Raw genomic sequence first — 12938 nt, 5'->3', positions numbered from 1 at the left:
CATGGAATTGCATCCACCTATAATTTGATCCTCGCTCTCGGACAAAGGACAGATGAGTGACAGGACAGGGGCACTTCAGGGGGCCAATCAGATTTCAGATGGGGCCAATGCCCCTGTGAACAGCCCCTGCTTGCAGACACAGTTGCACCTTCTCTGTGCATGCTGATCTACTGCACTGCTGTATTATATTCTGATATGTGTTTAACTGGAGCCTCATTCATTAAACTGTAGGTGGTGGAGTTTACATGTGCTCCCCGGATACTTCAGCCCAAAGCCAGGCATGTGGTTAGGTTAACAGGAGACTCTAAAGTGGGTGTCAGCGTGAATGACTGTCTGTGGTCAGGAATGATTAACATTTTGTCACTGCATATGTCACAAGTGCAATGCAATGAAATGCAGATTGCATCAAGCAGCAGCAATTAAAGAGCATATGATACAGTATGTCCAAAGTTTATGTAACAGTGTCTACATGACTGTATGAACAGGTTATGACTGTTTATACAGACTACGACATTACAGTATGTACATCTGCAGGTTATGAGTGATTATAGAATTTGTCCAGCAGTGCAAATGATTTACAGTGTTGCCAGAATGAGCAGAATATGATGGACATCCTGCTGACCTGCTTTAATTTTGCCTTTGCTAAAGGCTGCAGCATCTCTGATAACCAGCCAAAGCTGAGATCACAGAAAGGTATAACAGGTTATTGGAAGATTACGATCAAAAATGAATTAAAACATTTTCTTTTTTTTTTATCTTCTCTTTATTCAGAATTTTTTCCCATTAAGTGACAATGTAGTAAATCAAAACAACAAAACATGCAAGCAAACAAGGAAGAAAACAATCACAAAAAACAAAAACAACAAAAAAAACCTCAGAGGACTTCATATACATTATTACACCAACCTTAATCATATATTTGTATTGAAATAATTTATAAAACTTTGCCAAGCTGAATCAAAAATATTAGATTTCCCCTTCAATGTATATTTAATTTTCTCCAATTTTAGATGACCCAGAATATCTTTCATTAAAGCTGAATAAGAAGGAGGGGTTTTTTGCTTCCAACATAGCAAAATCAATCTCTGTGCCATAAAGGTCACAAAATGAATCATTCTATCCTGCTTGTCCGACAGCTGCACAGCAGTCGACCTCACCCCAAATAGAGCCAAAAGTGGGTCCGGTTTGATCTGCTTTTTTAAAATTTTGGAAAGGGTCTGAAAAATAATATTCCAATATCTCACAATATATTGACAACTCCAGAACATATGTGCTAGTGAGGCCGGTACTAGTGTGCATCTGTCACAGGAAGGATCAACAGAGGGAAACATCTTTGACATTTTCCATTTTGATAAACGCAACCTGTGTAAAACCTTAAATTGCAAAAGGCCATGCCTAATGCACACAGAAGTAGAATGAACAGATTTCTGGGCTTCAAACCATTGATCATCTGTGATAGTCATTCCTAAGTCTTCCTGCCAAGCCTTTTTCAGATGGTCTAATGTAGGTGCTGTGTCTTCCTGCACCAACCAATTATGGATCTTTGTGATTAAACCTTTTTTGACTGGATCAAACAAAAGGATTGTCTCCATAAAGGAAGATGGAGGCTGATTGGGGAAGGATGGAAACAGACTTTGTATGCAACTTCGGATCTGTAGGTATTTGAAGAAATCTTTACTGTCCAGATTAAATTTATTTTGCAATTGTTGAAATGTGGAAAAAACATTTTGAATAAATAAATCTTTTATACATTGTATTCCTTTATGGTTCCACTGAATAAATTATGTGTTCAAAATTTATCAGTGGACTAAGAAGCAGGGTTATTATAGTTAACGAAAACAAACGAAATAACGAAAACTGAAATTGAAAAAACATTGTCGTTAACTGAAATAAATAAAACTACAATTAAAAGGAAAAAACGATAACTAACTAAAACTGAATTGTGAGTTTAAAAAACTAACTAAAACTAACTGAAATTATTGTAGATTGATCATTTTTCTGCTCTCCGAGTTTAAGCTGGGAGCGCCGTCGGGCAGACCGCGGTGTGAGTGCGTGTGCACGAGAAAGCGGCAGAGTCGCTCTGAACCGACCGGTTTCAGAGCGGGTCCACGCTGCTGCAACGCTGTGATTAACCTGTTCAGTTCTTGTGCATTTCCGTCTACTTTATCAGTGAGAGAATAACAATCAGGAATAATAATCAAAGCATCAGGACTCACAAATGTCAGCAAATTCCTGGAGGGAGACTGCTGTCGGAATGGACGTGAGGAAATGAGGGAAGTGGAAAAACAGGGACAAATATGTTTGCAGCCAAAAACCTGAGCACAAAGAGCGAGGACCAAAAAAAGTCTCAGCTGGCACCGCAGCACACGAACACAAGGTAATTAACACACACAACACACACAGGTACACAAGCATAAATGCGGACATGAGGTCGGACACTTCTGTAGGTTGTGTACAGAGGCTGCAAAGACCCTGCAAGTCTAATCAGCGAGCATCTAACCAAGCTAGCTCCAAAACAGAAGCAGCTTCAGGTGGTGGAGAATATCAGGATGCAGCTGGATTTGACCTTTGACTCCTTCAAAGAGTTTGTTTTTGTCAAACACCACATGTAGGTGTTGTTAATCTACTGCACTGACACTGGAGTTTATTGGGAGTTTATTGTAGAATTTATTGAGTTTGGAGTTCCTGTTTTTCTTTGTTTCTCCCTGTTGCTGTTCAGGTGTGTCCTAATTATTACACATTTAGCATGTAGTGCTTCTGTCTTGTGAACCGTTGGTTGTTGAATATATTTCTTTATGGTATCTTTTGTTGAGTTTTTATTACACAATAGTCACTTTTGCGCATTGAATCTTGCACCTGACAAAGTATGAAAATACTAAACCTAATACTGAAACTAACGAAACTAAACTAAAACTAAGCATTAAACCTAAAATAAAAACTAATAAAAACGAGCAAAACCACTCTGAAAACTAATTAAAACTAACTGAATTAGAGAAAAAAAAGTAAAAACGAACTAAAACTAAACTATAATGTCAAATCCAAAACTATTATAACCCTGCTAAGAAGTGACATATCTGTCCACCTATAATACTTAATTATTTGAGACCAGATCTTAACTGAATGAGAGACTACTGGATTCAAAATCTTTTGATTTGTAATGGGGACAGCAGAGTATAATAATGCTTTTAAAGAGGAAGGATAACAGCTTTCATTTTCCATCCTACACCAATCGGGTCCCTGAGTGGATAACCAGAACAGCATTGAGCAAATATTAGATGACCAATAGTAGCGTCGAAAACAGGGCAAACCCATTCCACCCTGATCAGATGACCTTTGCAAGAATATTTTCTTGATTCTTGGAGTTTTTCTATTCCAAATAAAATATGTTATAAGAGAATCTATTTTATTAAAAAAGGCCTTAGGTATCCAAATTGGAATGCACTGGAATAAGAACAGAAATTTCATTCTAATAATATTTATTCGGCCTGCTAATGAAATTGGCAGATTTATCCAGGTATCTATATCCTGCTTTGTTTTATGGTATAGTTTTAAGAAATTGTGTTTAAAGAGGCCATTATATTCTTGAGTAATATTTATCCCAAGATATTTAAATTGAGTTGAGATTGAAAAAGGGAAAATCTTAAATGCATTAATATTTGTCCAAGCTTTAGAATTGATAGGGAATAACGTACTCTTTGATAGATTTAATTTGTATCCCGAAATCCTCCCAAATTCCTCTAGGATTTCCATTATTACTGGAATGGTTTTTGTAGGATTTGCTATGTACAGTAAAAGATCGTCAGCATACAGGGAAACTTTGTGATCTGTATGTCCTCTTCTTATCCCAGTGTATTCCTTTGAATTAAAACATTTTCAACAACTTCAAGAAAACTATGATTTGGAAAAATGGGACTTTTTCAGATACCTCCAGCTAAGGCACCATTATAATGAAAATCTAAAGTTTTCAGAGGAGGAGGAGACAGGTCTAGTTACAATCCTTCTAGACTGGAAGACTACCTAAGAAACTGATATCCAGACTATATTCATGTCTACAATCGGGGAGGAAATTTAACGCAACATTCATTAAAGTTAAATGGGAAAAAGAAGCCCAAATAATAATAACTGATGAAGATTGGTTTAATATATGCAACGCTGTGATTCACACATCAGGTTCAGGCCTGTGGAGGGAATTTTCTTGGAAAAAACTTGGTGCACTTTTTATTAACATCAACAGTAAATAATGCAAGTGTTGGAGGAACTGTGGGAATGTGTCAGCAGCATATTTCCATATCTTTTGGGACTGTATTAAGATCGCACCCTACTGGTCAGAGGTGATAAAGGATATCAATACTATGATGGACTTAGATCACAGTGAAATCACTGGTTAAGTTTATCTATGTACTCTACTCCAAGGACTGAGGAAATCAGATAGATATCTTCTATTAATATTATTAGCAGGGGCAAAGAAAGCCATAACTCGCAAGTGGCTAGATGTGGAGCCACCATCACCTCTGGACTGGAAGGAAATAATCAAGGAAATCCATGCAACGGAGAGACTGACTTTTTCATTGAGACTTGCTGCTGATAAATATAATACTGGAGGAAATGGAACACCTACCTGCGCTTGGCACCAACTGTATGATCATTATAATTACCTCTCTTTTATTTGAATGTTCATTTTATTTGCCTTTGTTTTACTGGATGCTCTCGATCTTTGTTAGCAGGGGTCTAATTGTTCACTCTCTGTACATTTCAAAATGGCAAAAACCTTTAAAAATAAAGTTGTTTTTAAAAAAAAAAAAAAAAAAAGACACTGAGAAGTGACATATTAGGAATGACTGCAACAGTCAAGCTCACTGAAGAGTTTTTTCATTTGAGGTTAAAAAGAATAAGCACTGGTTTGTTATCCTTCCTCTGGCTTAAGTAAGCCAGCTGTGGTGGTGACAGGAACAATCTGCTCAGCAACAGCCTCTCTAACCGGAGGAGACCCTTCCACCTGCAGAGAGCACAGACGCACTGAGGAACCACAGGAATGGTGCCAGACTCCAAATCCAGGATAAAGAGGTTCAGTGAAGGTGGTGCTGAAGGTGTGGAGGTGGATCAGAGTGTCACTGGAGACCCCATAGAAGGAGATTGTGCCAGCAGGACAGTCCACATACACTGCTGCTCGCTTCGAACCACAGACAGGGGACAAGGGGAAGGAGTGGATGGGTGATGTTCTTTGATTGTGATAGACAGAGTAACCACGGGCATTTGAGCAGTCCAGACTCCAGGACTGAAGATTCTCTCCAAATCTGCAGTTTTTCCGTTCTCCTTTCCTTCCTATTCCTCTGCAACTCACTGACACATCAACCTCTCCCGTCCACTCCACCTCCCAGTAACAGCGCCCGTGTAAACCATCTTTACACAGGAGCTGACACCAGTCAAGAAATCTGTCATCGTGAGGGGGATAAATGAGCTCGTTTCTCACATGTGTCACCTTCCTGTTGTTGGCAGACAGTCTGAGGTTTTTGTTTACTGTGTTTATATCGACTGCGACTTCACAGAAATCTGAAAACGAGACACCATGCAGCTACAGTTATTAATCTGACACCTTATGACTTGTAACATCAGTGATCATTTTCAGTGAATGTTTGCCTTTACATGAGTCAAAAAGAAAAATACTTACACTTCCTCAAACCTGGTTTCAGCCACCGGACTCCTGCAGGCTCCACCCTGAAACAAGACGTGTCAGCAACAACATGCAGACACAGGAATTACATCCAGTCCATCAACATCCACCATAATTCTGCTCACTCTCTAATGCCATTTCACAAACCTTAGGGTGTCCAGTTTCCAGTGCTGGTCCTTTACTCTGGCCAACAGGTCCACTGCTAAACCCCCTGGATGATTGTAACTCAAGTCCAGCTCTCTCAGATGAGAGGGGTTGGAGCTCAGAGCCGAGGCCAGAGAAGCACAGCCTTCCTCTGTGATCAAGCAGCCTGACAGCCTGCAGCCACACAAAACCACATAAAATAGATAAAGTCAGGCAATCTGAGGCTAGTGGGACTGGATAAGTTACTACATTACAATGCTAACTACTGGGGGATTAAGTTGATTATTATCATGACATTTTTTTTCTTTAAACTGAAGCAGAGAAGCAGTCATTCACTGGTTAATCTATCACTGTGATTCAAAATGTAAACACTGATTGCACAGGCTAATCCTAACCTGAGCATTTCCAGTTTGCAGTGTTGACTTTCCAGTCCAGAGCACAGTGCCTTCACTCCTGAATCCTTCAGGTCGTTGTTACTCAGGTCCAGCTCTTTCAGACTGGAGGACTGGGAGCAGAGAACCGGGGAAAGAGCTTCACAGCTTTGGTCTGAGAGGTTACAGACACGCAGTCTAAAAACACAGCGACGAAGGAGACAAAATGTTTGCTTTGAATAAATGAATAAACTGCTGAATGAGCATCACTTTAACTAGTAGTGACTTCGTGAATTTCTTTACAAATAAAATTTTAGACATTAGACAAAAATTATTCATAACCATCTCAAAGATTGACCTTCATGTTCGGCTGCTTTCAGCACTGCTGGTATTTGTTTAGACTCTTTGGCTCCAGTTGATCTTTCAGAGTTAACTTCAATAGTTACTTCCTCCAAACCAGCAACATGTTTATTAGATCCCATTTCTACTAGACTGTTCAAAGAAGTCTTTCCATTTATTGATGCTTCAGTCTTAAAAATGATCAATCTGTCTTTATTAGTTGGCTGTGTACCACAGGCCTTCAAGGTGGCTGTAATTAAACCTCTACTTAAAAAGCCATCACTGACCCAGCTGTCTTAGCTAATTATAGGCCAATCTCCAACCTTCCTTTTCTCTCAAAGATCCTTGAAAGAGTAGTTGTAAAACAGCTAACTGATCATCTGCAGAGGAACGGTTTATTTGAAGAGTTTCAGTCAGGTTTCAGAATTCATCACAGTACAGAAACAGCATTAGTGAAGGTTACCAATGATCTTCTCACAGCCTCTGACAGTGGACTCATCTCTGTTCTTGTCCTGTTGGACCTTAATGCAGCTTTGATACTGTTGACCATAAGATTTTATTACAGAGATTAGATCGTACTATAGGTATTATAGCAGCGTCCGCATCACTGCAGAGGCAGCCCCAATCCGTCTGTTGATCTTCCGCTCCCTTCTCCCATCACTCATGAACAAGACCCCAAGATACTTTAACTCCTCCACTTGGGGCAAGAATTCGTTCCTGAGCCGGAGAGGGCACTCCACCCTTTTCCAGCTGAGGGCCATGGCCTCAGACTTAGAGGTGCTGATTCTCATGCCGGCCGCTTCACACTCGGCTGTGAACCGTTCCACTGTGAGCTGGAGGCCACCCCGTGATGAAGCCAACAGGACCGCATCATCTGCAAAGAGCAGAGATGAGACTCTGAGGCCACCAAGGAAGAAGCCTTCCGCCACCTGGCTATGCCTAGAAATTCTGTCCATAAAAATTATGAACAGAATCGGTGACAAAGGGCAGTCCTGACGGAGTCCAACACCCACAGGAAACGAATCTGACTTATTACCGGCTATACGGACCAAGCTCTCACTGCGGTTGTACAGAGATTGAATGGCCCGCAATAATGGGCCAGACACCCCATACTCCCCCAGGACCTCCCAAAGTATACCCCGAGGGACACGGTCGAATGCCTTCTCCAAGTCCACAAAGCACATGTAGACTGGTTGGGCAAACTCCCACGCACACTCGAATATCCTTGAGAGGATAAAGAGCTGGTCCAGCATTCTGCGACCAGGATGAAAACCACATTGTTCCTCCTGAATCCAAGGTTCGACTAACGTATGGACCCTCCTTTCCAGCACCCTGGCATACACCTTTCCAGGGAGGCTGAGGAGTGTGATCCCCGAAAGTTGGAACACACCCTCTGGTCTCCCTTCTTAAAGATGGGACCACCACCCCAGTCTGCCAATTCAATGGCACTGCCCCAGATCTCCACGCGATCTCATTCACCTTATTTACTTTGTTTATACTCCACTCTGCATTTAATCATTAATTGATATTAATCTCTGGCTCTCTTCCACAGCATGTCTTTCTCTCCCCTCAGCCCAACCGGTCGCGGCAGATGACTGCCCCTCCCTGAGCCTGGTTCTGCTGGAGGTTTCTTCCTGTTAAAAGGGAGTTTTCCTTTCCACTGTCGCCAAGTGCTTGCTCATAGGGGGTCGTTTTTGACTGTTGTGTTTTCTCTGTATTATTGTAGCGTCTTTACCCACAATACAAAGCGCCTTGAGGTGACAGTTTGTTGTGATTTGGCGCTATATAAATAAAATTGAATTGAATTGAATTGAATGTTGCAGAGGCGTGTCAACCAAGACAGCCCTACAACATCCAGAGCCTTCAGGAACTCAGGGCGAATCTCGTCCACCCCAGGGGCCCTGCCACCAAGGAGTTGTTTAACTGCCTCAGTGACCTCACCCCCAGTGATGGTCAAGTCATCTTCCTTGTCCCCAGACTCTGCTTCCACTACAGAAGGCGTGTCAGTGGGATTCAGGAGGTCCTCGAAGTATTCCTTCCACCGTCCGACTATAGTCTCAGTTGAAGTCAGCAGCACCCCACCTGCAATATAAACCGTGTGAGTGGAGCACTACTTTCCCCTCCTGAGTCGCCTGACAGTTTGCCAGAATCGCTTCGATGACCTCTTTAGACACTAAGGTTAATTATGGAGTTCTGTGCTAGGACCAATTCTATTTACATTATACATGCTTCCCTTAGGCAGTACTATTAGAAATCATTGCATCAATTTTCATTTTAATGCAGATGATACTCAGCTTTACCTATCAATGAAGCCAGATGACACACATCAATTAGTTAAACTGCAGGAATGTCTTAAAGACATTAAGGCCTGGATGACCTCTAATTTCCTGTTTCTAAATTCAGATCAAACTGAAGTTCTTGTACTCGGCCCCACAAATCTTAGAAACATGGTGTCAAACCAGATACTTACTCTGGATGGCATTACTTTGGCCTCCAGTAACACTGTGAGAAATCTTGGAGGCATTTTTGACCAGGATATGTCCTTCAATGCACATATTTAACAAATATGTAGGACTGCTTTTTTGCATTTGTGCAATATTTCTAAAATTAGAAACATCCTTTCTCAGAGTGATGCTGAAAAGCTAATTCATGCATTTATTACTTCTAGGCTGGACTATTGTAATTCATTATTATCAGGCTGTCCTAAAAGCTCCCTGAAAAGCCTTCAGCTGATCCAAAATGCTGCAGCTAGAGTACTGACAGGGACTAGAAAGAGAGAGCAGATTTCTCCCATATTGGCTTCTCTTCATTGGCTCCCTGTTAAATCTAGAATAGAATTTAAAATCCTTCTCCTCACCTACAAGGTCTTGAATAATCAGGCCTCATCTTATCTCAAAGACCTCATAGTCCCATATCACCCCAATAGAGCACTTCACTCTCAGACTGCTGGCTTACTTGTGGTTCCTAGGATACTTAAGAGTAGAATGGGAGGCAGAGCCTTCAGCTTTCAGGCGCCTCTTCTGTGGAACCAGCTCCCAGCTTGGATTCAGGAGACAGACACTCTCTCTATTTTTAAGATTAGGCTTAAAACATTCCTTTATGATCAAGCTTATAGTTAGGGCTGGATCAGGTGATCCTGAAGCCTCCCTCAGTTATGCTGCTAAAGGCTGCTGGGGGGTTCCCATGATGCACTGAGTGTTCCTTTTCATTCACCTTATTTACTCTGTTTATACCCCACTCTGCATTTAATAATTAGTTATTATTAATCTCTGTCTCTCTCCCCCCTCACAGCAGATGACTGCCCCTCCCTGAGCCTGGTTCTGATGGAGGTTTCTTCCTGTTAAAAGGGAGTTTTCCCTTCCCACTGTCACCAAGTGCTGCTCATAGGGGGTCGTTTTAATTGTTGGGTTTTCTTTGTAATTATTGTAGGGTCTTTACCTTACAACATATAGAGCCTTGAGGTGACTGTTTGTTGTGATTTGGCACTATATAAATAAAACTGAATTGAACTATATCAAAAATATCTAAGACAAGGTTAGTGACATACAATCAATGCTATAAGAAACTGACTCTAAATAAAATATTTATATTGTTAATATAAAAATATTAACAATAAAGAAAGAAATAAAATAAAATAAAATATAGTAACAGCAGCAGAGAAGCAGTCATACTCTGGTTAATCTATCACTGTGATTCAAAATGTAAACACTGATTGCACAGGCTAATCCTAACCTGAGCGTTTCCAGTTTGCAGTGTTGACTTTCCAGTCCAGTGGACAGTGCCTTCACTCCTGAATCCTTCAGGTCGTTGTTACTCAGGTCCAGCTCTTTCAGACTGGAGGACTGGGAGCAGAGAACCGGCGAAAGAGCTTCACAGCTTTGGTCTGAGAGGTTACAGACACTCAGTCTGAAAGGACAGCGACGAAGGAGACAAAATGTTTGCTTTGAATAAATGAATGATTGAGCATAAAATCGTGTTAACTATGACCAAATTCAATTCAGTTCAAACCATCACTCATCTAGATATGGACGCAAGTTACTCATTTTAATCCTATCTCTACTTTAAGTACCATGGCAAGCATGACCACAAAAACTGGCTCATATACTATTTCATGTTATACTTTGGATAAAGCCCATCAGCTATTTTTGAGACAAACTAAACTTGTTCTTTTAAATACCTTATTTGCCACTAGCGACCATCCATAATAGTCAAGTGGCTAATTGGATTTTTCAAACGAATCCTAACCTTAGAGTTTCCAGTTTACAGTGTGGACTTCCTAGTCCAACAGACAGAGCTTCCACCCCTAATCCTGCAGGTTGTTGTTACTCAGGTCCAGCTCAATCAGACTCGAGGACTGGTTACTGAGAACTGAAGACAGGGCTTCACAGCTTGTATTTGAGAGGTTACAGCCATTCAGTCTAAAAAGATAATATAAAAACATTAGATTATTTTTTAATCTTGAAGCCATAGAAATGTATTTGTCATGTTTCTATTACATGTGGCTATCTGTGTACTTACAGAGCTTTGTTGGAGGCTTTGACCACTGGCAGCAGCCTCAGCAGAGCCTCCTCTGAAGCAGAGTATTTCTTCAGGTCAAACACATCCAGATCTTTTTCTGATGACAGTAAGATGAAGACCAGAGCTGACCACTGAGCAGGAGACAGTTTATCTGCAGAGAGACTTCCTGAACTCAGGGACTGTTGGATCTCCTCCACTAGAGAACGATCATTCAGTTCATTCAGACAGTGGAACAGATTGATGCTTTCTCTGCAGACAGATTCTCACTTATCTTTATCTTAATGTATTGAGCTGTTTCCTGATTGGTTTTAGAGTTACTTTCTGTCTGTGTCTGCAGGCCTTTTAGGAGAGTCTGATTGGTCTGCAGTGAAAGACCCAGGAGGAAGCGGAGGAACAAGTCCAGGTGTCCATTTGGACTCTGCAAAGCTTTGTCCACAGCACCCTGATAGAAGTCTGCCTTTGCATGTTGATTTCTTGCTGTTTCAGATGTCTGGGATGTTACTTGTTCCTCTACTAGCACATTGAGTCCAGAGTTGATGAAGGTCAGATGGACATGAAGAGCAGCCAGAAACTCCTGAACACTCAGATGGATGAAGCAGAACACCTTGTCCTGGTACAGCCCTCTCTCCTCTTTAAAGATCTGTGTGAACACTCCTGAGTACACTGAGGCTGCTCTGATATCGATGCCACACTCTGTCAGGTCTGATTCATAGAAGATCAGGTTTCCTTTCTGCAGCTGATCAAAAGCCAGTTTTCCCAGAGACTCAATCATCTTCCTGCTCTCTGGACTCCAGTGTGGATCTGCTCCAGCTCCTCCATCATACTTGACTGTCTTTACTTTGGCCTGAACCACCAGGAAGTGGATGTACATCTCAGTCAGGGTCTTGGGCAGCTCTCCTCCCTCTCTGGTTTTCAGCACATCCTCCAGAACTGTAGCAGTGATCCAGCAGAAGACTGGGATGTGGCACATGATGTGGAGGCTTCGTGATGTCTTGATGTGGGAGATGATACTGCTGGCCTGCTCCTCATCTCTGAATCTCTTCCTGAAGTACTCCTCCTTCTGTGGGTCAGTGAACCCTCTGACCTCTGTCACCATGTCAACACATTCAGCAGGGATCTGATTGGCTGCTGCAGGTCGTGTGGTTATCCAGAGGTGAGCAGAGGGAAGCAGGTTCCCCCTGATGAGGTTTATCAGCAGCACATCCACTGAGGTGGACTTTCTAGGGTCAGTCAGGATCTCAGTGTTGTCGAAGTCCAGAGGAAGTCGACACTCATCCAGACCATCAAAGATGAACACAACCTGGAAGTCTTCAAACCTGCAGATTCCTACTTTTTTGGTTTCAGTGAAGAAGTGATGAACAAGTTCCACCAAGCTGAACTTTTCCTCTTTCAGCACATTCAGCTCTCTGAAAGTGAATGGAAATATGAACTGGATGTCCTGGTTGGCTTTGTCTTCAGCCCAGTCAAGAGTGAACTTTTGAATTAAAACTGTTTTCCCAATGCCAGCCACTCCCTTTGTCAGAACTGTTCTGATTGGTTCATCTCTTTCAGGTGAGGCTTTAAGGATGTCTTCTTGTCTGGTTGTTGTTTCTGGTCTGTCTTTTTTCCTGGATGCTGTTTCAATCTGTCTGACCTCATGTTCCTCATTGACCTCTGCAGCCCCTCCCTCTGTGATGTAGAGCTCTGTGTAGATCTGATCCAGGAGGGTTGGGTTTCCTGCTTTAGCGATGCCCTCAAACACACACTGGAACTTCTTCTTCAGAGCAGATTTAAGTTTATGTTGGCATATTGGAGCAAAAAGTTCTAAAGAGATAGAAATTACAAGCAAAGCAAAAATAAGCAAAAATGTACCAAATAAAACCATCATAATGAAAATTTCCTGTAGTAGCAGTACT

The 12938-nt window shown here is 41.6% G+C and overlaps 1 protein-coding gene across 1 annotated transcript; it reads right to left on the bottom strand.

Moving 5' to 3' along the window:
* Nucleotides 1–2965: 2965 nt before the first annotated feature.
* LOC115787006 (neoverrucotoxin subunit alpha-like) lies at nucleotides 2966–11098 on the bottom strand. The gene is made up of 7 exons (XM_030739556.1): nucleotides 11044–11098; nucleotides 10771–10943; nucleotides 10258–10431; nucleotides 6211–6384; nucleotides 5819–5989; nucleotides 5669–5715; nucleotides 2966–5550 (listed from the first exon to the last, which is right to left on the bottom strand). Exons 4-7 carry the CDS (start codon nucleotides 6216–6218, stop codon nucleotides 4904–4906), a joined length of 873 nt encoding a protein of 290 aa, XP_030595416.1. The 5' UTR covers nucleotides 6219–6384; nucleotides 10258–10431; nucleotides 10771–10943; nucleotides 11044–11098; the 3' UTR covers nucleotides 2966–4903.
* Nucleotides 11099–12938: the final 1840 nt, after the last annotated feature.

This window comes from Archocentrus centrarchus, chromosome 10 (assembly GCF_007364275.1).
Source record: "Archocentrus centrarchus isolate MPI-CPG fArcCen1 chromosome 10, fArcCen1, whole genome shotgun sequence".
NCBI lineage: Eukaryota > Metazoa > Chordata > Actinopteri > Cichliformes > Cichlidae > Archocentrus > Archocentrus centrarchus.
The sequence above is the reverse complement of the archived record's forward strand: the minus strand, read 5'-3'. Positions and strand labels throughout refer to the sequence as shown.